The sequence below is a fragment of the Bos indicus genome, chromosome 16, assembly GCF_029378745.1.
Source record: "Bos indicus isolate NIAB-ARS_2022 breed Sahiwal x Tharparkar chromosome 16, NIAB-ARS_B.indTharparkar_mat_pri_1.0, whole genome shotgun sequence".
NCBI classification, from domain to species: Eukaryota; Metazoa; Chordata; class Mammalia; order Artiodactyla; family Bovidae; genus Bos; species Bos indicus.
Genome location: NC_091775.1, coordinates 30975849 through 31001565, shown reverse-complemented (window position 1 = coordinate 31001565; position 25717 = coordinate 30975849). Strand labels below are relative to the sequence as shown.

General features: G+C 35.1%; 1 protein-coding gene across 19 annotated transcripts in view; it reads left to right on the top strand.

The window, feature by feature from the left end:
• Positions 1–25717, top strand: part of CDC42BPA (CDC42 binding protein kinase alpha) — a 299393-nt gene that overhangs the window by 149082 nt on the left and 124594 nt on the right. For all 19 annotated transcript variants that reach the window (XM_070768074.1, XM_070768072.1, XM_070768070.1 and 16 more), the window contains exons 7-10: positions 12047–12247; positions 14147–14395; positions 14950–15029; positions 18125–18291. In XM_070768074.1, coding sequence (XP_070624175.1) covers positions 12047–12247; positions 14147–14395; positions 14950–15029; positions 18125–18291 — 697 coding nt within the window. The remainder of the gene's footprint in view (positions 1–12046; positions 12248–14146; positions 14396–14949; positions 15030–18124; positions 18292–25717) is intronic.

The following is a 25717-nucleotide window of genomic DNA, read 5'->3' as shown; positions in this document are numbered from 1 at the left end:
AAGAAAATAAATCCCAGAGGGAAAAAGAAAAGATGTGACTCCTTCACTTTCATTTCTCTTCTCTTTCTTTACTAGTTATCTAGTTTTCCTGAGGGATAGTGTATAACAAGTGAATGTTTTTTATCAGAAAATCCTCTAAGTTTTATGTTACCATTTGCTTTATTTCTGCTAACCTTCAGTTCAGTTCAGTCACTCAGTCGTGTCTGATTCTTTGAGACCCCATGGACTGCAGCACACGAGGCTTCCTTGTCCATCACCAACTCCCGGAGCTTGCTCAAACTCACATCCATCAAGTCAGTGATGCCATCCAACCATCTCATCCTCTGTTGTCCCCTAGACCCCTCCATTATATTCTCTCAATTACTTAGTGGTTTACATGCCTCAATTTTATTCCATGTTTGTAGTAGTAGTAGTAATATTAATTTCCTGGTTGTATAGTAGATGTCCAAATATATATCATTTTAATTGGTAGGAACTTTTTGAAAAGTAATTTAGTATAATACATTCCAAAGGCCATAAAAACATCCCATTATTCTGGACCAGTCATTTGACTTTTGAGAATTTACCCTAAGCAGATAACTTAGAAACTGGCAACCCACTCCAGTACTCTTGCCTGGAAAATGCCCTGGATGGAGGAGCATGGCAGGCTACAATCCATGGGGTTGCAAAGAGTTGGACACAACTGAGCGACTTCACTTTTCTTTCTAAATTACTTGTAATACCTACTTCAATGTAAATGCTATGTAAATAATTGCCAGCATGTAACAAATTCATTTTGCCTTTTGGAACTTTCTGGAAATTAAAAAAAAAAAAAAAAACTTTTGATCCCTGATTGGTTGAATCTGCAAATGTGTAACCAGGAGACATGGAGGGCCAACTTTATAAGAACATCTGAGAATTACCAAATAATAAATTTTATCCATTTGAAAATCAAACAGATTACTTGAAATCAAGTAGTGCTGGAGGAGACACAGTGCTAGGGGACATTGGACTATTAGCTCTGGAGAGCTAGTTAAGATGTTTGTTACATGTAAGTCTTACCCTAAAACTATCTAGCAGCCTAAATCCAAGTCCTGGTAAAATCAGCAGAGTGTGAAAGTGGTCCTCCAAATGAAGAGGCTTGAGATGAATCTTTGTTGTTGTTGTTCAGTCACTAAGTCATGTCTGACTCTTCTGCAACCCCATGGACTGTAGCCCATCAGGCTCCTCTGTCCATGGGATTCTCCAGGCAAGAACAGTGGAGTGGGTTGCCATTTCCTTCTCCAAGGGATCTTCCTGACCCAGAGATTGAACCCACATCTCCTGCATTGGCAGGCAGATTCTTTAATACTCAGCCACCTGGGAATCACAAGATGAATCTTAGGTTTTTTATAAATCTGCCCTTAAAGAATAAACTGTAAGCTGTCCCAGATTCAAGTTAGTATTTTTTTAACTGCTTAAAGAATTAATATTCTTCAGAGGAAGATGGAAGAATTCATATTCTGTACAATGTCTTATTGACAGTGACCAGCATTCAGTAAAAAATCACTAGACCAAAAATAAATAGTGGGTAACTTAAGTGATTGTGATACAGAATTTAAAAATAAAAGTAGTCAGTAGAAACCTGGGTAGCACAGATGTTGGATTTGCCAGACATAGACTAATGAAACTATCATAAATACGTTCAAAAGAAGATATTAGTCTTAGTAATTACACAGACAAGGAGCGTCAGCAGAAAAGTAAATCAAGTGAATCTTTTTATAATTTGATAATTATTAATAGAAATAAAAAGTTCGTAAGAAGTTAATGGTGGGTTAGAAATGAAAAAAGAAAAAGCCAGTGAATTTGAAGATAGATTGAGAGAGATCAAGCAATCTGAAGAACAGAGAGAAAAAGATTGAAGCAAAATTAATATAGGGGGCCTAGGGATGCATACAATTAGAAGCCCTAGAAAAAGATGAGATAATAATAGAAAACATTTGTAGAATTGATGGCTCAAGCTATTACATATGATGAAAAACAGATTTAAGAATCCTGGTATATTTCAAGGTTATGAAAAGAACCGTGCCTGGCCACATCACAATTAAACTACTGAAAATTAAAGATAAAAAAATTGGGAAGCAGCTAGAAGGAGAAAACCATACATACTGTGGGAAAATGGTAAGAATAACCACTGACCTTTCGTGAGAAATCACAGCATGATATCTTTAAAGTCCTGAAAGAAGAAAAAAAGTCTCTAAACCAAGAATTCTATATCGAATAAAAATACTCTTCAAAATGAAGACCTTTTCAGATAAGTGAAAGAGGCCTGGATGCTAAAGGATGTCCACTACAAAGGAGACAATTCCATTTGGATACTTAGATCTGTATGATAAAGAATATCAGATATGATAAATAAGATTTATAGGATAAGAATAAAGAAAAAAGACTATACTAATCTTTCTAAGTTTACATAAGAGACATCTGATTAATAAAAATAAATGTAATGTGGATTTTTTGACATAGGTGGAAATAAAAGATACAGCAATATCACACAAACACTGTAAAACCAGTGTATATAATTATTCTGCTCTAAGGTAATTGCATGTGTATGAAGTATAAAGTGGGAAGTAGATAGTGCTGGGGATGCCATGAGAGGGAGAGAAATAGCATGGTGGTTTTGCTGAGTTGAGAAAACACAGATTAAAGTCAGGGAGGCTGTGGCACCATAAAGCTGTGGTCCATAACTCTGGAGAGGAGAGAGATACACTGAAACAGAATTCCAGGGGAACGGGTAGTGTTTCCCCAGTCCTGCGTGTTATAAGCGCCTTAGATTCAAAGCTGGGACTCCTCTGGAGTCTGTTGTTCAGCTCTCCAAATTCCTGTGCATTCCAGAACGCATTGAGTGCTATTTCTGTCTGTATGTGTTTCCCTTGATCTGATTTATTCCTGAAATTCTGTAGAGTCAGAAATTCTTTCTAGTCATTCATTTTTTATTAATCATCTCCAAATAGTTTTTCTTGACATAATAGCATGTTGGTCCTCCATTAAGAAAGTTATAATGAAGGAATCTTCTTTTTTACTTGTTTATTTTTATCAAGTGATGTTTACATATTTTAGGAAAACTTATCACAAAAACAGCATTCCTTTGTCCTAGGTCCTTCTCACCTCCAAGTCTCTTTTTCTACAGACAGACACATACAAATCCTTCAGCTCTTTATTCTGTTGTTTCTTTTATTTATTTTTTATTATTGTATTCATACTACTGTCTCTTGTTATTTAGTTTTATATATTATCTACTAATTTCCCAGCATGAAAGATGAGGATTCAGATCTCTTACACCTATCTCAACCAATCCTTACACATCCTGTCTTCCCCGTGTTGTAATTATCACATAGTCTTTCATTAAATCCTGTTCAGTTTTTTAAAAATACTTATACAAATATTATTTACGACTGTGCCATGCTATTTATTTTATTTGTTTTAATTACATTTCTTTTCTTGAACAGCTCTTTGTTTTCCCCGGAGTAAGTGACTCATTTGCTTTGCTTAGTTTTCTGTATAAATCTCACTTTTGTTGTTGTGTCCAACTCTTTGCGACCCTATGGACTGCAAAGTGCCAGGCTTCCCTGTCCCTTACTATCTCCCTGAGTTTACCCAAGCTCATGTCCATTGAGTTGGTGTTGCTACTAACCATCTCATCCTCTACTGGCCTCTTCTCTTTTTGCCTTCAATCTTTCCCAGTATCACGGTCTTTTCCAGTGAGTTGGCTCTTCACATCATGTGGCCAAAGTATTGGAGCTGCAGCATCAGTCCTTTCAATGAATATTCAGGGTTGTTTCTTTTAGGATTGACAGGTTTTTGATATCCTTGCTGTCTAAGGGACTCTCCAGAATCTTCTCCAGCACCACAGTTTGAAAGCATCAACTCTTTGGCATGCAGCCTTCTCACTAGTTTATCCCCAAACTCTCTACTACATTTAGGAAATTGAGCAATTCCTTTCTTTCTCAGACACAATGAATAACTTAGTGACTCTCTTGTCTGGAGGCTTGCATACTCTGATTCTAGTCTGTAGGCCCACTGTCCAATAGGCCTACTATACAACTGTCATCCTAGAATTACCTTTCCTCATCATCATGGAATTTAATGTGTTGCTTTCTAGTATTGGATCTTCTGTTTCCTGGATCTATCTGTGTCTTTCTTCTCATTTAGTGGTAGTTAAGCAAGAGAGTTCCAGGAAAATGTCTATTTCTGCTTTATTGACTATGCCAAAGCTTTTGACTGTGTGGATCACAATAAACTGTGGAAAATTCTGAAAGAGATGGGAATACCAGACCACCTGACCTGCCTCTTGAGAAACCTATATGTAGGTCAGGGGCAACAGTTAGAACTGGACATGGAAAAACAGACTGGTTCCAAATAGGAAAAAGAGTACATCAAGGCTGTATATTGTCACCCTGCTAATTTAACTTCTATGCAGAGTACATCATGAGAAACGCTGGGCTGGAAGAAGCACAAGCTGGACTCAAAATTGCCAGGAGAAATATCAATAACCTCAGATATGCAGATGACACCACCCTTATGGCAGAAAGTGAAGAGGAACTCAAAAGCCTCTTGATGAAAGTGAAAGTGGAGAGTGAAAAAGTTGGCTTAAAGCTCAACATTCAGAAAACAAAGATCATGGCATCTGGTCCCGTCACTTCATGGGAAATAGATGGGGAAACAGTGTGAGACTTTATTTTTCTGGGCTCCAAAATCACTGCAGATAGTGACTGCAGCCATGAAATTAAAAGATGCTTACTCCTTGGAAGGAAAGTTATGACCAACCTAGATAGCATATTCAAAAGCAGAGACATTACTTTGCCAACAAAGGTCCGTCTAGTCAAGGCTATGGTTTTTCCTGTGATCATGTATGGATGTGAGAGTTGGACTGTGAAGAAGGCTGAGCGCCGAAGAATTGATGCTTTTGAACTGTGGTGTTGGAGAAGACTCTTGAGAGTCCCTTGGACTGCAAGGAGATCCAACCAGTCCATTGTGAAGAAGATCAGCCCTGGGATTTCTTTGGAAGGAATGATGCTAAAGCTGAAACTCCAGTACTTTGGCCACCTCATGCAAAGAGTTGACTCATTGGAAAAGACTCTGATGCTTGGAGGGATTGGGGGCAGGAGGAGAAGGGGATGACAGAGGATGAGATGGCTGGATGGCGTCACCGACTCGATGGACCTGAGTCTGAGTGAACTCCGGGAGTTGGTGATGGACAGGGAGGCCTGGCGTGCTGCGATTCATGGGGTCGCAAAGAGTCGGACACAACTGAGCGACTGAACTGAACCTCAGAAAGGTTCCACTGGAAGTAAATATTTCATAATCCTGCATGTCTGAAAAATGCCTTCATTTGTATTCTTATACTTGATGAATAATTTTTATAGACTGGACATAATGTTATAGATTTGAACTTACTCTTCTCTTAGAATTTAGAAGACACTGCGTTGTCTTCTAATTTACTGTTGAGGCATCTGATGCCATCCTAATTATCAAAGCTTCTGTTATACTCTTCCCCCCTTATTTGGAAGCCTTTAGGATGTTATGTTTATTTCTGGTGTTCTGAAATGTTGTGATTATATAATTTTGTATGGATCATTATTTATTACCTGGATAGTTGCTTCAATTTTAACCTTTCCCAAAGTTTGTGAGTTTCTGTATTAACTTTCAGCTTGCTTTTTGTTTCTCACATTGAAGTCAAAATTAAACCATTTTAATCTATATATTTATAAGAAGTCAGTTTTTGTGTGGGGATGTCTTGCTGTAATTCTTTTTCTTTCTCTGAAATTGTTTTGGATGTTCTTGGCCATTTGTTTTTCCATATGACTGTTAGGATTATATTATTGGTTTATATACATACAGACACAGATAAACACCCCTTCACATATACAAGCTTGAAGACCTTCACTGAATTTAGAGTTTAATTTTGGGAAAACTTTGTCTGTAACTTGCAATCTTCCCATCTATGAATATGGTTTCTGTCTTCATTGTTTTAGGTTTATCTTATTTGTGTAAAGTTTTATAATTATGTTCAGGTAAAGGTAAATTATGTAAAGGTAACTTCATTACTTTTATTTGTTAAATTTGCTCCTAGATACCTTGTGGAGTTTTTTGTTTTGGGGCTATTATAAATGGATAACTTAAAATTTTGCATTTTAATAGTTTGTTGCTGTTCTTTAGGACCACAGTTGATTTTTGTATGTGTATTCATCCTGAAACAAACAAGCTTGCTAAGCTTTTTTTTATTAGTTCAAAACAATTTATAGATCCTATATGTATATTTTTCTATATAGACAATCTTATAATCTGCAAATAATGACCAGCTTTGTGTTTTGTCCTTTCCAGTCCTTACATTTTTCCTTTGCTGTACTTTTTTTCCTGTCATGCCGTCAGTGATCTTCAGCACAGTATTAATGTTGTAGTAATTGGGAGCTTCTTTGCGTTGTTCCTAGCTTTATTGGTGTTTTCCCTGTAGTTTTAAATTAAGTAGTATATTTGCTGTAAGCTTTTGGTATGTATTCTTCATCAGATTAAGGAAATTTCTGTTTCTGATTGCCATGTAATGGTTGTTAATGTTGTACATTCAAATCATTTTTCTGCATCTATTGAGTGGATATCAGAGTGTTTTTCCTGTTATATGATGAGTGACATAGATTGTCCAGTGTTAAAGCATACATTCTTTGAATGTAAATGTAACTTTATCATCAAGTTATATTGCTTGCTATATTTGACCAAATTGCTAGATTGACCATGCTAAAATTTTATATTGAATTATTATCTGAGATTCATATCTGACATTGATTATATCTGAGTTTGCAGTATAATTTTCCTTCTCAAATTTTCTTGTGTGCCTTCTTTTGTATTTAGGTTGTTTTAGCCTTATAAAATGAACAAGGTAGCCATGTCCCCCACCCTTACCCATTTTGGATCTAGAACAGTTCTTATAATACTGGGATTATCTGTTTCTTATGTAATTGGTGGAACTCACTTTAAATCACCTTTGCTTCAGTGAGGTTTTGTTTTCTTCTTATTTTGTTTGTTTTCCAGGTAGATTTTATACTATTGATTCAGACTTTTTAATGGTTATAGGTCTCTTTGGTTTTCTATTTCTTCCTGAGTCAGTTTTGGTAAGTTACATTTTTTTCTATGAAAATTATCTATTTTCTCTGAGTTTTCAATTTTATTTGTATAAAATTGTTCAGATTGTACTCTTTCTAATTTTAAAATCTCAATTACATGCGTATTTCACCCCTTTCTTCATTCCTAGTATTGTTTATTTATGCTTAACTTTTTCTTTGTAAGTTTTGACCTAGAGCATTTTACTAAATATTTTCCAGCTTTAGTTAGAATTCTTCTGTGGACCATTAATTATTTAGATGTGTGCCTTTTAGTATTCATAGTACAATATTTACTTATTTGGTGTTTATAGAAAGTTTTCTTTTACTGAAGAGTGGATCTATTTGTTAGCAGTTTTTTAGCATTTGTCAAGATTATGTTTTGATTCCTCATGGGCCAGTTCTTTTAACTGTTACATATTTGTTTGAAATTATGAATCTTTTTCTAACTTTTGGTTACAGATTTCTGTAATAAGATTAAAGTTGTAAACTTTGTTGTTCAAAATTTTAGTATTCTTACTACCTTTATTTCTTTCTGATCTATTTATTATTTAAAAATCCTTACTATGATGTTGAATTTCTTCATTTTCCCTTCTAATTTTCACAGCTCTTTTGTAGCTGTGTTGTTAGTTACGCATTATTTAGGATTGCTCTTCCATGATTAAAAATCATAATAATCATCTTGGCCTTAGAATCTAGTTTGACTGATAATTAATACAGCTCCCTTAGCTTTCTTTTGTTTAGCATATGCCTGGCATATCTTTCCATCCTTTTTCTTAAAAAACATTTCTTAGTTTCTATGTCTAGGTGCGTTAAATAGATTATTGCTGATTTTTCAAAAAAATTTTTATTTTAGTATTGTTATCTAGTGTGATAATGGTGCTTTTTGATAGGTGAACTTAATAATTTATGAATTTCATTATTAATTTGTTTGTATTTCTTTCTAGTATCTTGTACTATTTTACTATAAATTTTGCTTATTTGTTTGTATCATGCTTCCTACCCCCTTTCCTACTTTTTGTTGGCTGGGTCAAATTTGTTTTTATTTCTTTTTTTTTCCTTTTTGGAAGTTACACATTCTATTTCAAATATTTTAATGTTTATCTTAAAAATTTTATCATTTATCATTTATGTAAAATCTAGTTTTCCCCATATTCCTAATCAAAGAAAAAAACTTAGTTTATCTTACATCATATACAAAAATTAGCTCAAAATGAATCAAAATCCTAAGTGTAAGAGTTAAAACTTACATTTAATGGGCAGAGGGAGAAGTTTTATGATAATGGATTTGGCAGTGATTTCTTGGATATGACAGAAGACAATATGCAACAACAAAAATAGATGAGTAGACTACATCATCATTAAAAATTTCTATGCATCAAAAGATACAGTTGTTATAGTGAAACGGCAGCCTATACAGTGGGAGAAAATAGTTGCAAATTGTATGTCTGACAAGAGATAATTATCCAGAATATGTAAAGAATTCCTACAACTCAATAACAGACTAACAACCCAGTTCAAAATACACAAAGGATTTGAAGTGATGTTTCTCATAAGAAGAGAGACGAATGACTCCACATCACTAGTCAATGCGGAAATGCACATCAAAACCACAGAGATACTGCTTCATACCATTAGGATGGCTACTAAAAAAAAAAATAATAATAAGTTTTGATAAAGTTGTGGGGAAATTGGAATCTTTGTGCACTGCTGATGGAGATGTAAAATGCTGTAGCCACTGTGGAAAACAGTGTAACAGTTCTTCAAAAAGCTGAAAATAAAATTACCCTATGATCTAGCAGTTCCACTTTTGTGTACATATTCCACAGAAGTTAAAGCGGAGTCTCAAAGAGATATTTGTTCACCCATGTTCACAGCACCATTATTCACAGAAGTCAAGGGATGTCAGCAAGTCAGGTGTCCACTATTGGATGAATGGGGAAAAAAATGTGGTATATCCATACATTGGAACGTTATTCAGCTTTAAAAGAACATCCTGATCCATCCTACAACATGGATAGACCTTTTAAAAAACATGCTAAGTGATATACACCAGACACAAATGAACAGATTGTTGTACAATTTCACTTGTATAAAGTACCTAGAGTAGTCAAATTCATAGCAGCTATAGTGGTGGTTGCTAGGGTCTGGGAGGAGAAGGGGATGGGGGAGTTATTATTTAATAGATTTTCAGTTTTGTAAGATGAAAAGAGTTTTATAAATGGATGGTGGTGATGGTTGCACAGCAGTGTAAATGTACTTAATGTCACCAAACTATACATTTGGAAATGGTTATGATGGTAAATTTTATGTCATGGGTATTTTACCACAATTGAAAACAATAATTAAAAAATAAATAAGAAATAAAAAATAGAAAACCAAGAAACTCAGAACATTTTAATCCTAATCACTCCCTAAGTAACTTGTTGTTTTCTGGTATTTGAGTTCCATCTTATTTTTCATCTTTTGAGTAGTTATTCCTTCCTCCTCCTCCCCCATCTCCTATTTCTATTGCTCCTGCTCATCTTCATCTTCCTCTTTATTGCCCTGTTTCTCCTTTTCTTCATCATTAGTTTATCCAGTTAATCACCATTTAGGTGCATGTTAAAGTTTACTACTATCTTTGTTCACAGTTGCCTCTAGTATCACATTCTTTTCTCTGGATTATGTTTCTTGATTCTGAAGTATATCCTTTAGTACTCCTGTTTAACTAAAAGAGTCTATATGTGGTAGTTCACTCATTCTTTGTATGAAAATATCTTTATTTAATCCTCATTCCTGTTTTATAATTTAGGTGGGTGGGGAATATAATATTGACCATTACTTTGTTTCATCACTTTGAAAAATACAATTCCATTTTCTTCTAACCGTCACATTAGCATTAATAATTCTTGTCTAATCATCATTTCTTGGGTAGAAAATCTCTTTTTATTCCATAGGTTTTTAGAATCTCTTACCTTTGGTGCTCTGTAGTTTAACAAAGTGTACAGATGTGGATCTGATTTTATTTCTTCATATCTTTTATGTCAACAACTAGTTTTTTCCATTCTAGGACTTTGTTTTTTTCAGCTTTTTCATATGCTTTAGATTTTTTGTTATCTAATAATTTTAAACATACTTATTTTATGACATGGAATTGATAATTTTTTGAGGTCTGATTGTGTTGTTTGTTTGGATTTCTGGCTTTTGCTCATAAATGGACTGTTTCCTCATTTAGTTATATTATTGGATTCTGAACTCATCTTTTAGTGAATTGTTATGTGTGAGAATTATATGAGGCCAAGTTTGAGCATGTATCCTCCAGGTAGTTTTGAATCTGTTATGAGAAGCTTTCTAGGGGCACCTAAGCTGATGCCAGTATTATGCCAGTTTCTTGGCTTGAGAATTTCGGAATCACAGAAGTCCTGTGCATTAGAATCCCAAATGGTGGGACTATGTGACCTAAAAGTTATGAATTTCTAAAGGAGTGAATTTTTTTTTCATATATGTCACTGTCTTTCTCTGCTGAATGGCAGATTTTGTAATTCACCTTTTTACTTACAATATACCCTTTAGGCCTGGAGAAGGGAATGGCTACCCAGTCCAGTATTTGTGCCAGGAGAATTCCATGGGCAGAGTAGTCTGGCGGGCTACAATTCTTGGGGTCACAAAGAGTCAGACACGACTAAGCGAATGGCTGACTGACTAACACACACACGCACACACACCTTTTAGGATAAAGATTATATGGGGCAGGCTTTTACTTCAAACCTCAAGTAAGCACAGGATCTTTCTTCTTGACCTTATGTATATGTTAAAAGTTAAGTACCTAGAAAATGAACACAATTTCCCAACTGCACTCCTGCTCTAATGCTTATTGCCCTGGTTTCCAATCATTTCTTGATTACATATATCTAAGAATGTCTCTTTATTTAAAGGCTTATTTATATATACATTTAGAAAATGGTTGTTATATTTTATCTAGTATTTTTAAGAGTTTTCAAGAATTTTCAAGTTACTTAATCTCAGTATTGCCAAAGAAGTCTGTTCTAATAATTATTAAGAATGGTACTTTAGGAAATTCAGAATATTAACCATTATTTTATCTTGAGAATGTTCATTTCTTGGTATGTTCTCTAAAAACATACATAAAACTAATTTTCTTTTATTTTGGAATACCTTAAAAGATATGTGCCCAGGATCTGTTTTTAGCTGTTGTTTTCTTAGTTATATCTGCTGCTGCTGCTGCTGCTGCTGCTGCTAAGTCGCTTCAGTCGTGTTCGACTCTGTGCGACCCCATAGATAGCAGCCCACCAGGCTCCCCCGTCCCTGGGATTCTCCAGGCAAGAACACTGGAGTGGGTTGCCACCTTGCCATAATTGTATGTTCTCTGTTTAGACTCAGTGTTTTGAATAATATTTTTCCCCTTTTATAATTTTTTAAATAAATAGTTTGCAGGACATTATTAACATTTATTTAGTTAGATTATCTTTAAAATGTTTTAAACTAATCTCCAAGCTGCTTATAATAGTAGCCAGGTTTGTTTCTGTTTTTTCCCCCACATAATTAATTGTAAAATTTTCAAAGTTCCACTTAATATATGGCAATGTTGGACAGATAATATCAATAATAAGAATGTTCTAATATAAATATTCAATTTGTGGTTTGTGGCTGTGGTGTTCAAATCATGTATTTTTACTCTAAGTGTAGTCAACTAAGTAACAGCTATAATAAACATTTCTATAGTGTTAAAAATCTGGAGAACTTGTTGGTGTGGTGATTATATATATTTTAACTTATATGCACAAGGAGACTAAATTCAGATAATGACAAAATTGAAGTTGTTATGAAATAGTGCTTATTGTGTTTCTATGTAAATATAAACATTTCTAATTAAAATAATTATTTATTTCTAATATATCATGGTTGATTACTAACAATGTGAACTTCTTCAGGTCCAATCCTCAGTGGCTGTTGGAACTCCAGATTATATCTCTCCTGAAATCCTTCAAGCCATGGAAGATGGAAAAGGCAGATATGGACCTGAGTGTGACTGGTGGTCTTTGGGGGTCTGTATGTATGAAATGCTTTATGGAGAAACACCATTTTATGCAGAATCTCTGGTGGAAACATATGGAAAAATCATGAATCACAAAGTTAGTATATTTTACTATTTTTCACATTAGTGTGGCAAATAATACATATAATAAAATTAAAATGTGATATTTAAAAAGATAATAATTTTCCCAAAACAATAAATAATCTAATTTCTATGCTAGCAGGGAACATGACCAACATGAGTAATCAAAATCCATAAATTATTTTTAAAAAATCTATAAATTATGCATAAAATTGTTAGTCCTCATCTTGTAATTTTGCAGAGATGCTAATAAGTAGACAATTAAATGATCTCTCCAGTAGAGTAACAAAGATCATGAGCAGACAATGTATCATTACTACTATAGTATCAGTATAATCATGACTAGAATGCATTTAAAATGCTTAATCTTAATAATAATAGATAGATGAAATCCAAATTAAAATAAGAATGGTATACTTTTCTCCCTGTCAAATTGGTAAAGATGAAAAGAAAATAGTACTCTGTACTATAAATGATCCATTGAAAAGAACAGTGTTAGATTAGACATCATTGATAGGGATGTAAATTGATATAATCTTTCTGTCAAGAAGTCTGTAAGTATTCATCAACAACCTTAGAAAGAAATGGTTAAAACTTTTGGTTGGGCACCTTCAATATTAAGAATCTACCATGAGGGAATATTCATAGAACAAAGCTATATGTGTGAGAATACTTATCCCAGTATTATTTATGATCATCAAACATTGGAAACAGTCCAGATGCACAGCAGGAAAGAATAAAATTTTAATCCATTTAATACCAAATGAAATAGATTGTATAAGAAGTGGGAGACTCTGATTATCAGTCTCAGAAGATTGTGAGTAATTGCAAAAACCTAGAATATGAATAGGAATAGCCCATAAAGAGAGTGCTAATCTGTTCTTTTTAATTTGTTGTGGTAATACAATTAAAATTAATTGCTATATATATATAGTTGTTGTTAGTTGCTAAGTCATATACAACTGTTTTGTAACCCCATGGACTGTAACCCTTCAGGCTCCTCTGTCCATGGGATTTCCCAGCCAAGACTACTGGAGTGGGTTGCCATTTCCTTCTCCAGGGGATCTACCTGACCCAGGAATTGAACCCAGGTCTCTTGCATTGCAAGCGGATTCTTTACTACTGAGCCACTAGGGAAGCCCCAAATATATATATTAGTTTTACGAAGTTGATGCTTTTCTGTCTGGCTGCAAAGATAATCTGCTAAGTAGTTATCAAGAGTTTGGAAACAAGAAATAGCTGCAAAGTTGTCAATAGCATGTAAAGCATTTCTGATAGAAGTCATTGTACTGTAGCATGGCTGTTGAGAGCACAGATTCTGGAATCAGTTTCAGTTCAAATCCTAGCTCTACCATTGATTATGTAACCTTGAGCAATTGTTTTAACTGTTTCTTTGTTTCCTTTTCTATAAAATTAGAGTAATACAGTGGCTCTGAGGATTAAATGAGCTAAACAAGTAACATACTTCTAGTAGTACATGTTACATTCTTTACAAATGTTTAGTATTAATCATTAGTGTGTGACTTATATGAATGTTATCATATAATCAATATCATAATATTGATTATGATTTCATAATATCATAATTGTTATCATAATCAGATATACTATTGATTATGTAAATTCTATTACATTTAGTGAATTCTTTTTATTTTGACAGCATTTAAGGTGTTTTTACATTTAACTTATTCTTTCTGTAGTACATATATGACTAAGTTACATATGAAAAGTTCTTTCAGGAAAATGATCCTTTTAAATTTATTCTTGAATCTCCTTTAGTGTCAGTACTTTGTACCAGTACATATTTATTAGATATTTTAAAATATATATGTATATATTTAAGAAGGTCAGTGTTAGCATCAACCTACTTAGTAAATTAGTGATTTATATTTTGTTTCTATTATTCTCTATTTAGGAGAGGTTTCAGTTTCCTCCTCAAGTGAGTGATGTGTCTGAAAATGCTAAGGATCTTATTCGAAGACTCATCTGTAGCAGAGAACATCGACTTGGTCAAAATGGAATAGAAGACTTTAAGAAGCACCCATTTTTCAATGGAATTGATTGGGATAATATTCGAAACTGTGAAGCACCTTATATTCCAGAAGTTAGTAGCCCAACAGACACGTCGAATTTTGATGTGGATGATGATTGTTTAAAGAATTCTGTGAGTATGATTGTTTAAAGAAGTTCTGTCTCTCTGCTTTAAAAAAAATATATGGTTATAAAGTAATTTTATAGGCCACCTTACCATTTATCACTTCAACAGTTGTCAGGGCACATGTAGACCTTGAAAAAAACCGCTTGCTTACTGAATGAGATCTGAAACAAGAGGGCAGAGCATCTCCTTGTTCCGCTCTGGCTGGGAACATGTGTGTAGGGCAGTGCAAATTTTTATTTGCTCTGCAAATATCTGAAAATAACTACAAAAGTATTTGTGAATATTGGTTTGGGATTACAAATAAATTTTAACAACTAGGCAAATTCACATATATGGAATACATGAATAATGCTTGTACTCTCGGTATCCATCAGACTTTAAATCTTTCTTTTCTTTTAATTAGAATTCTACAGTAGCAGTGTTTATGGTCTAAATTTTTTTATCACTAAACGTCTAGACCAAACTTATCAGTGTTTGTAAATTGTTGACAGTGAATTTTTATAGCCCAGTCTACAGTTTATAGTTATTCATTTTTTACCAGATGTTTCTTCCTTCTTTAGGAAACGATGCCCCCACCAACACATACTGCCTTTTCTGGTCACCATCTGCCATTTGTTGGTTTTACATATACTAGTAGCTGGTAAGTTTGAAAAGTTAATGTGATTTGGATAATTTAGAGCAAATTAAAAATGAATTGAGGTTTTAAAACTATAATGCATAAGAGAGCCTTATAAGTAAAAAAAAATTTTAATAGATTGAAGCTGCTTCTAGGAAAAGTTAGACATTACAAAGTGAATAAGACATATTAATATAAGAATCTTAACTCATTTTGAGGGGAGAAAAACTAGAACACAGAGAGAGCTCAGAATCTGTTAGCAATGGAACAGGAATTAGAGGAGTCTTAGGCTATTGAAGAAATATTTTCTAGGTTCCAAATATCAGTCTTTCAGCCCATCAATCTTAGCCCTCTTTCCACTGACCCTCATTCTACTTGTATGTCTTTCCTCCTTGTGAAAGTGAAAGTCACTCAGTCATGTCCATCTCTTTGGAACCCCATGGACTATAGAGTCCATGGAATTCTTCAGGCCAGAATACTGGAGTGGGTAGCCTTTCCCTTCTTCAGGGTGTCTTCCCAACCCAGGGATGGAACACAGGTCTCCTGCATTGCAGGCGGATTCTTTACCAGCTGAAGCCACAAGGGAAGCCCTGTTTCCTCCTTTCGCTTCCTTAAATTTCATTGAGAATGATTACAGTCACTCCTTGGGTGCTTCTCAGTTCCTGACTATCTCATTCTATGACATTGGTTACCATTCCTTATTACAGCTCAGTTTTCTGCCTGTACCTGTGCAGTTTAGATTGTCTAGAGAAAAATATATGAGTACTCTTACTGATCTCACTTTAAGTTTGTGATTACCAATCCCAAGTGCCCCTTGTTGCTGCCTGGCAAATATACTGTATTACCCTAGTGTATTCACTCTTTACTCTCCTAGGTAACTATCTCCTACTTTATACTTTGCCTGTGAAACCTCTGTCATTCTTACTCTCACCTGATGACCTCACTTCCCCTTTCACAGAGAGATTGGAGCCGTCAGCAGACAGCTTCCACAAGCCGCATCACCTCATTTACAGCCTACATACCTCTAGACCCATATACTCTTCTTTATGTGTATGACTCTGTGAGATGAGCTCCCTACCTAGCACCCATCCCTTCTGTTCCTTCTTGCCTACTCTAGTGTGTTGCTGTTACATCATAAAATTTCCCCTTTGTGTAATTTGCATAACAGACCATTTCCATCAGCTCACAAAATGTAGGTTTTTCTTTGATCTTAAAGCAAAATAAAAAAATCTCTCTTAATCCAACTTTCTTTACCTGCTACCAACCATTTTTATGCTCTTCAATACAGCAGAATTACTTAAAACTGTTGCCCTGACTTTGTCCATTTTTCTCATCCTCTTCTTTCTTGGTACCATTCCAGTCAAGTTTGTGCTCCCATCACTTGACACAAACTGATTTTTATCGATGTCACTGCTGGCCTCCCTTGCGCTAAATTTGATGGTCATTTCTTTGGTCCTAGTCATCCTTAAGTCATCCTTATTTGCTTAGTCTCATCTCCTTGCCACAGCTCCTTTCCGTTACAACACTTTCCAGAACACTGGCCTCATTTATCCTTGTCTTTCTGGCCACTCCCACTCATTCTCCACATCCCTCCTAATTTCCTGTGGCTTGTGGCTTCGTCTTTGAATCTTTTCCGTTTACTTTCTGATGCTCCCCTAGGTGGTATTTGCTGATGACTTCTAAAATGTATATTTCCAGCTGAGGCCTCTCTTCTACTCAGAATCTCTCTTAATCACCTACTTCAGATGTTCATAATGTCATTTCTTATATTTCTCTGAACCTATTTCTGCTAAACGATAAGTCAGAGTATGTCACTCACCTGTGCAGGACCAATCCTCACTGCCCCCACCTCCAGTGGCTTCATATCTTAACTCCAAACAGAGTTCTTAATGAGACCCAACAAGGCTCACTTTCTTTCTCGTTTTATTTCCTACTACTCTTGCCCTTGCTCACTTTGCAGCCCCACAGGTCTCCTTTCTGGCCTGTGAACATGCCAGAGAACTCTTGCCTCAGGACTTTTGCACTTCTTTTTTTCTTGTATTAGGTTTATTTTATTGAAGTACACTTGATGGTGTGTTTGTACTTCTATTCCATTTGCCGGTAATGTCTTTCCTCTCATATTACCTTGACAGGGCCATTTATTTTTTCTGGACTTTTTCAAGGTTACTTTCTGAGTGATGACTTTCCTGACCACTTTATCCAAATTTTAATTTACTCCCCCTCAATACTTTATTTCAAAAGGCAGAAAGGGGAAATGAAGTTGCCTTCCTTTCCTGTTTTTTGTTTTCTTCTTAGCCTATTAACACTGCCATGTACTGAGTTATTTTCCTTGTTTGTTTATTTTTGTCTCTGCCACTGGAATAAAAGCCTCTATATGGGCACATTTTGTCTGTTCTGTTCACTGCTGAATGTCCAACACTTCAAATGTTTTTAATTAAATTGTATTGAGTTAAAGCATTTCACTTAAAAATTTTTAATCAAAGTGTATAGTTGATACACAAGTTACAGATATACGATATACTAATTCATACTAGTTACAGTTATACTCCATTTATAGTAATTATAAAGTATTGGCTATATTCCTTGTGTTGAGCAGTGTATCTTTGTTTATGAAACATTTTATATACGTAGCTTATGAAAGCATTTTATAATTCCACAGAGGACCATGGTTGGTGCTTTTGATTGCTGTTTTACTTAGGTGGTCACATTGTTTTAAGCTACCCGTAACCCTTCAGCAAGCTTCATTTTATAATTTATGGTTACTAGAATAAATTCAAGATAATTAGGACTATTTAAGTTTTTATTTTCAAAAATGCTTCTAAGGAATTCTCTGGTGGGCTTAGGCCTTGGTGCTTCTGCTGCAAGTAGCCTGGGTTTGATCCCTGGTTGGGAAACTAAGATCCTGAAAGCCATGTGGCACAGCCCCCGCTTCCAAAAGGTTGTTTATGGTGATTTTGGAAAAAAAAAAAAAAAAAGTATTTTGTAATCACTCCAGATGGCTAGCTGTAACTAGATGTTCAGATCCATGTTTTAAATGAACAGTTTCAAAAGGTTATCTTTTCTCTTCAGACTTATTATTTCAGTGTAAACCCATATTCCCCCCCCCCTTTTTTTTTCAGTGTTCTTTCTGATCGGAGCTGTTTAAGAGTTACAGCTGGTCCCACACCATTGGATCTCGATGTTAATGTGCAGAGGACTCTAGATAACAACTTAGCAACTGAAGCTTATGAAAGAAGAATTAAGCGCCTTGAGCAGGAAAAACTTGAACTTAGTAGAAAGCTTCAAGGTAAATATATTTTAAAGATAATGTTTTCCCTTTTTGTATTGGATTCACAGTGTAGAAACTGTTTATTGTAAGTGATTGTTTTATCTTGAAAAGAACTTTTTTTATTAAATGGAAAAGTGAAATTTATGCAGAATACAGTATAAATACTGTATAATGCTGTGTTGCTGTGCTTAGTTGCTCAGTCATGTCCGACTCTTTCCAGCCCTATGGACTGTAGCCCACGAGGCTCCTCTGTCCATGGGGTTCTCCAGGTAAGAATACTGGAGTGGGTTGCCATGCCCTCCTCTAGGGGATCTTCCCAACCCAGGGATTGAACCCAGGTCTTCCACATTGCAGGCAGATTCTTTACCGTCTGAGCCACCAGGGAAACTCATACAGTTTAATACCACTCACGTAAACTCACAAAACTAACAGTAAACAACAAAATAGCATTTGTTTCCCCCACGTACATATTTATGTATATAAATCTGTGGGAATAAGTACCTCTGGGGAGAGGAAAGTAGTATTCAATACTACTAATGAAAACGGAGCCCTTCTCATCCTATAGTAGCACTTTATATAAGACTCCCTACCATATTTCCTCAGTCCTTAAACATTCTAGCTTCTAGTGAACTGTCGTTCTCTACAGTGTCAGCCCTGTTGTAATATCTGGTGATTTTAAAATGCACATTAGGGAACCTTTTAATAGTCTGACTTCTTTGTTGATTCTTCACTTTCAGTGAGCTTGTTCTCCACCCTACCTCTGCCACTCCTTCTGGTGGTAGTAAGATATATCTTAGATTACAGTGTCTAAAATTCTTTATTAATCTCAATTTCAAGCAAACCTTCTGTATATTCCTGCTCGTAATTTTCTAGTTAACTCTCTCTGGTGTCTTATGTGTTGTCCTTCAATTCCACCGTTACCTATAATTCTGTCACCCTTTCCCTATTCCCCTTATACCGTCAGGTCTCATTCTTGGTCAATCTTAATTATACCCTTACATACACTCTTACAGCTATTGCTCCTCTTTCTGTTAGTTACACTCCTTTGGCAGAACCCCAACCATGTTTATATACTTTGCATTTAACTATGTGGCTGAAAGTTGCTTACCGAAAACATACACCATGCCAGCTAATCCCACTTGAAATTCCTGAAAAGTAATCTCAAATTTACTAAGATCTTGATGCTGCCCAGCAATCCTACTTTTTTTCCTTAGTTCATTTCTCTAGCCTGTGTTGCAAATTCCAATGATTATTTCCCGGCCTTCATCTTCTAGCCTATCAGAATTTAACCCAGTTGATCATATTCCTCTCCTGATAGCACTTTTTCTTGGCTTTTGGAACACTTTATCTCCTGGTTTTATTTTTCTTAATAAATTAACTGTTTCCAGTCTCATTCGCTGATTTGTCTTGAACTCAGACCTTTCAAACATCTATATTCATTTTCTTTACATGTATACCCAGAAGTGGAATTGGTGTATATTTAAGGTAGATTTATTTTTGAATTTTTGAGGACCCTTCATATAGTTTTCCAGAGTCTATAAGGGTTCCCTTTTCGCCACATCCTTACCCACACATGTCTCTTCTTAGATACTCTAACAGATGTGAGGTGATATCTCATTGTGGTTTTGATTTGCATTTCTCCCATGATCAGTGATGTTAAGCATCTTTTCATGTGCCGTGTTGCTCATTTATAATGTTCTCTTTGCAGAAATGTTTGTTTAGTTTTTCTGCCCTTTTGGAACTCAGATTGCTTGCTTCTTTGTTATTAAGTTGTATGAGTTCTATATATAGTTTGGATATTAACCCTTTATCCAATGGACAGTTGCAAAAATTTCCTGCCATTCTGTATTTTTTTTCTTTTTTTTGCTATACAGATGCTCTTGAGTTTGATGTAGTCTACTAAATTTTTTCTTTTGTTGTATTTTTGACATCATATTCAAAAAAATCATTGCCAAGGCTAGTGTTAAGGAGCTTTTTTTTACTACATTTTCATGTATGAAACGTATGGTATTGGATCTTACGGAAGTCTTTGAAACATTTTGAGTTAATTTTTGTGAGTAGTACGAGTTAGAAGTCCAGTTTCAGTGTTCTGCATGTGTTTCTCTGGTTTTCCCAGCACCAGTTGTTGAAGAGACTATCTTTTCCGCCTTAGGTTCTTGACTCCCTTGTCAAGTATCACTTGACTGTATATACTGGGATTTAACTCTGGGCTCTCTACTCCATTGGTCTCTGTGTCTGTTTTGTGCCAGTACACTACTATTTTTAACATTATGGCTTTGTAATATGGTTTGAAATCGGGATACTTCCAGGTTTGTTCTTTTTTCTCAAAATTGCTTTCAGTATTCAGTGTTTTTCATGGTTCCACAAACATTTAGGATTGTTTCTTCTATTTTGTGAAGAATGCTTTTGGTATTTTGATGCAAGTTGTGTTGATTCTGTAGATGGGTTTGGTAGTATGTATATTTTACCAGTGTTAATTCTTCTGATCCGTGAACATGGGATGCTTTCTGTTTGTATCTTCTTCAGTTTCTTTTAGCAAAGTCTTGTCATTTTTATTGTACATATCTTTCACATGCTTGGTTAAGTTTATTCCTGAGTAGTTTCTTGCTTTTGATGCTATTGTGAATGGGATAGTTGTACTTTATTTCTTTTTCAAATATTCATTATTTGTGTAAAGGAATGCAGCTAATTCCTATATGTTAATTTTGTATCCTACACTTTACCAAAATAGTTGATTGGTTCCAAAAGTTTTTTTGGTTGCCTTTTTGAGATTTATACCTATAAAATCACATTGGCAAATACTGACAGTTTTACTTCTTTGCAATTTCAATACCTTTTATTTATTTATTTATGTATTTTGCTTAATTGTTATAGCTAGGAATTTTAGTACTATATATTGAATAAGAGTAATGAAAATGGCCATCCTTTTCTTGTTCTGGATCTTAGAGGAAAATCTTTCAGGTTTTCTCCATTGAATATATTATCTGTGGGTTTGTTGTATATGGCCTTTACTGTGTTGAGTTATGTTCCTTCTGTACCCAGCCTTTTAAGGGTTTTCATCATGAAAGGATGTTGTATTTTTTAAGATGCTTTTTCTGCATCTATTGAAATGATCATGTGATTTTTATCTTTCAATTTATTGATGTGATACATTACATTTATTGTTTTTTGTGTGTTGAGCTATTCTTCCATGCCAGGGAAAAATCTCATTTGATCACGATGTATAATCCTTTTAATGTGTGCTTGAATTTGCTTTGCTAATATTTTACTGAAAAACTTTACACCTATATTCTTCAGAGATATTGGTTAATACAGTTGGCCCTTGAACAACACGGGGTGTGTGGCACAAGCCCTGTGTAGTCAAAAAGCTGTGTATAACTTTATAGTTGTTCCTCTGTAACCGTGATTCTGCATCTACAAGTTCAACCACCTGGGGATCATGTAGTACATATTTACTGAAAAAAATTTGTGTATAAATGGACCTGTGCAGTAATACAAAGTGGTGTTGTTCAAGGGACAACTATGGTTTTCTTGTGGTCTCCTTATCTGGTTTTGGTATTAAGGTAGTTCTGGCTTCGTAGAATGAGTTTGGAGGTGTTCCCTCCTCCTCAGTATTTTGGAAAAGAAGAGGATTGATGTTAATTCTTCTTAAAATGACTGGTAAAATTCATCAGTGAAGCCATCTGGTCTTGAGATTTTCTTTTTGGGAGGTTTCTGATTATTGATTCAATCTCTTTACTCATTCTCGGTCTGTTCAGATTTTCTAGTTTTTCATGATTCAGTCTTGGTCAGTTTTGTTTCTAAAAATCTGTTCACTTCTTCTAGGTTATGTAATTTCTTGGCATACAGTTATCCATAGTAGTCTCCTATGAGCCTCTGTATTTCTGCAGCATCCTGTGTAATGTCTCCTCTTTCATTCTAACTCTGTTTGAAGCTTCTCTCTTCTTTCTTAGTCTAGATGAAAGTTTTGTCACTTTTGTTTGTCTTTTCAAATAACCAGCTTTTAATCTGATTGATCCTTCCTGTAGTTTTTCTTGTCTGTTTCATTCCTTTCAGCTCTAAACTTTATATTTCATTCCTTCTGCTAACTTTCAGTTCAGTTCAGTCATGTCCAACTCTTCGCGACCCCATGGACTGCAGCACGCCAGGCTTTTCTGTCCATCACCAACTCCTGGAGATTGCTCAGACTCATGTCCATCAAGTCAGTGATGCCATCCAAGGGCTTAATTTATTCTTCTTGTTTAATTCCTTGAGATGTAAAGTTAGGTTATTTGTGATATTTCTAATTTTTTAATATATGCATTTTTTTGCAATAGACTTTCTTCTCAGAACCGCTTTGCTGCATCCCACAAATTTGATGTCATATTTCCAATTTCATTAGTTTTGAGTTTTTTTCCTCTTCATTTCTTCTTTCACCCGTTGGTTGTTCAGAAGTATGTTGTTTAGTTTCCACATGTTCGTAGATCTTCTCACTTTTCCTCTTTTTATAAGTTTCTATTTTCATACCATTGTGACCAGCAAAGATAATTGGTGTGATTGCAGTCTTTTTATGTTTGTAAAGATATGTTTTTTGTCCTGTCATATGATCTGTTCTGGAGAATGTTCTGTGTGCACTTGAGAAGAATGTATATTCTGCTGCTGTTGTATGGAATGTTCTATATATGTTTGTTAAATCTATTTTTCTAAGATGATTCATTTCCAACATTTCCTTATTGATTTTCTGTTTGTATAATCTGTCATTGCTGAGAGTGGCGTACTGAAGTCCCCTACTATTATTCTGTTGTCTGTTTCTCTCCTAGGGTTTGTTAGTATTTAATATATTTTGGTGCTCTGCTGTTTGGAGCCTATATATTTACAGTTGTTATAGCTTCTTGATGTGTTGACCCCTTTATCATTATAATGACCTTCTTTGTCTTGCCGTTTTTGGCTGAAGTATATTTTGTCTGATATAAGTATGGCTACACTCACTTTGTTTTGCTTTCTGAAATATTATCTTCCATCCCTTCACTTTGAGCTTATTTGTGTTGATAGAGCTGAAATGACTCTTGTAGGCAGCATATAGTTGGAACTTTTTTTTTTCCAGTCATCCACTTTGTGCCTTTCGTTTGGTAAATTCAATCCATTCAATCCATTTAGGGTGATTATTGGTATGTAAGGACTTATTATTCCACTGATCTTTTGCCTTCTGGTTATTTTGTGTCTCCATTGGGTTTTTTCTTCTTTTTTTGTCTACCTTTGTAGATGATTTACAGTGGTGATGTGCTCATTGTTCCCTTTTTTATGTCATGTCTCTCCTCTAAATTTTTGCTTTGTCTTTACCATGACATTTACATAAAATATCTAGTTGATGGACTAGTACTTTTACTGCTGATAGGAGCCCATCTTCACTCACCTACAGAGGTTTCATCAGTTTACATCTCCTATTATATTTTCAGTGTCACAAATGATCACTTTTTATGCTGTGAATTTGCTACCAAATGGTAGTAGCTATAGTAAGTTTTAATGCTCTTTTCCTTTAACATTTATGCTATAATTAATTAACACACTATTCTAAAACACAGTTCCAGTTTTCTAATTCTGACTGTATTTGTTACCTTGATCAGAGCCTTGTGTACTTTCATCTTTTTTGTTTCGTCTTGAAGAATGCCTTTCAGCGTTTGTAGCAGTGGTGAACTCTCAGCTTTTATTTGTCTAGGAAAACCTTTATTTCTCTTTCATATCTGAAGAATAACTTTTCCAGGTAGAGTATTCTTGACTAGGAGCTTTTATCTTTCAATTCTTTTAGTATGTTATTCTGCTCTCTCCTGGCCTGCAGAGTTTCTGCTGAGAAATCTGCGTATTACCTAATGGAGATTCTTTTGTAGGATACTTTATTTTTTCCCCTGCTGCCTTTAAAATTCTTTCTTTAGTATTGACTTTTGATAGTTTTCATTCTACAATGTGTTGGAAAAGATCTTTTTTCATTGGGACAGCAGGGTGTTCTATTAGCTTCATAGAATTGTATGTCCAGTTCTTTCTCCAGGTTTGGGAAGTTCTCAGTTATTATTTCATCAAATAAACTCTCTGCCCCTGTCTCCATCTCTTCTCCTTCTGGTATACCTATTATTCTTATTTTTACTTTTTAAATGCAGTCTGATAACTCTTGTCAGTTTTCACTTTAAAAAAAAACTTAGTTCTCACTCCCCTTACACCTGAATCATTTCTCAATTCCTGTCCTCCATATGGCTTATTCTTTCTTCCATCTGATCTGTTCTACTCCCAGTGCTTTCTAATCCAGTATTCCTCTCACTTATTGAGTTCTTCAGCTCCAGGATTATTGTTTTGTTCTTTTTTGTAATATCAGTCTCTCTAGTAAGTGCTCCTTCTATTCGTTAATTTTATTCCTGACTTCACTGAGTTGCCTTTCTGTGTTTTCTTGTAGCTTGTTGAATTTCTTTGTAATTATTTTGAATTCTGCAAAATAATAAATACTGCAGTATTCTGTATCTTTGAGACGGTTGCCTAGAAAATTGTCATTTTCCTTTTTGGATACTATATTACATGGGTTTTCATAGTGTTTCATGAAATGTGTCTCTGCCATAACATTGAAGTAGCAAACACCTTTCTTTTTAGGTGAAGTTTTCCTTTGACCCTTAATTCAACAGATTGGCAATCAGAAGCCGTTCTTTTGCTTTCCAAAAGGTGGCGCTATAGCACAAATTTTGGGTTTCTCTTCCCAAAGCTGACTCACCACTAAAGTTCGGAGTGTGTGCATGGTAAAAGCTGTTGGCAGAGTCTAGGAAGTGTATGCTTGGTACCTGGACCTTTTTGGTGAAAGAACCCAGAGGTTTGTGGACAGACAGCAGGAAATGCATTCCTTCATTTCTCTTTGCCTGCCTTCTTTCCTTTCTTACCCTCCCCCTCCCCTTCAGAAATCCTCCAGCTGTGGCCCTCATCACAGTCACTTTGCTCTCACTCATCACTTTCACTTTCTACCTCCTCTGCTCGAGAGGTCACTGCTGCCAGTACCTTGGATCTGCAGCCTCCTCCAAGGTCCAGTCCACCCACTTTCAGATGTGGGTGCAGTGCAGAAGCACTTTTGTTCAGCTGTGGATATCCAATTAATTGTAAATTGAAGTGGGGAGGAAAAAGGAATGACTCACAGGGATGTGACACTGATGTCACTCAGTTTTGACTTTTAAACGGTGATACGCATAAGTGGACAAGCATTCTAAGGTGTACTCCGTATAAATGTTTGTATTAGTGTACCTTTATGTAACCTCCACCCCAATCAGTATACAGAACATTTCTTGCATAGCATCAAGTTCCATCATGCTCTCTTCCCAGTTTGTAACCTACAACTCTGAAGTAAACAGTATTCAGAATTTTTCAGCATGAATTTTACCTTTTCTTGAAGCCATACAGTATCTACATTTCATACAGTATGCATGTTCATACAGTATAT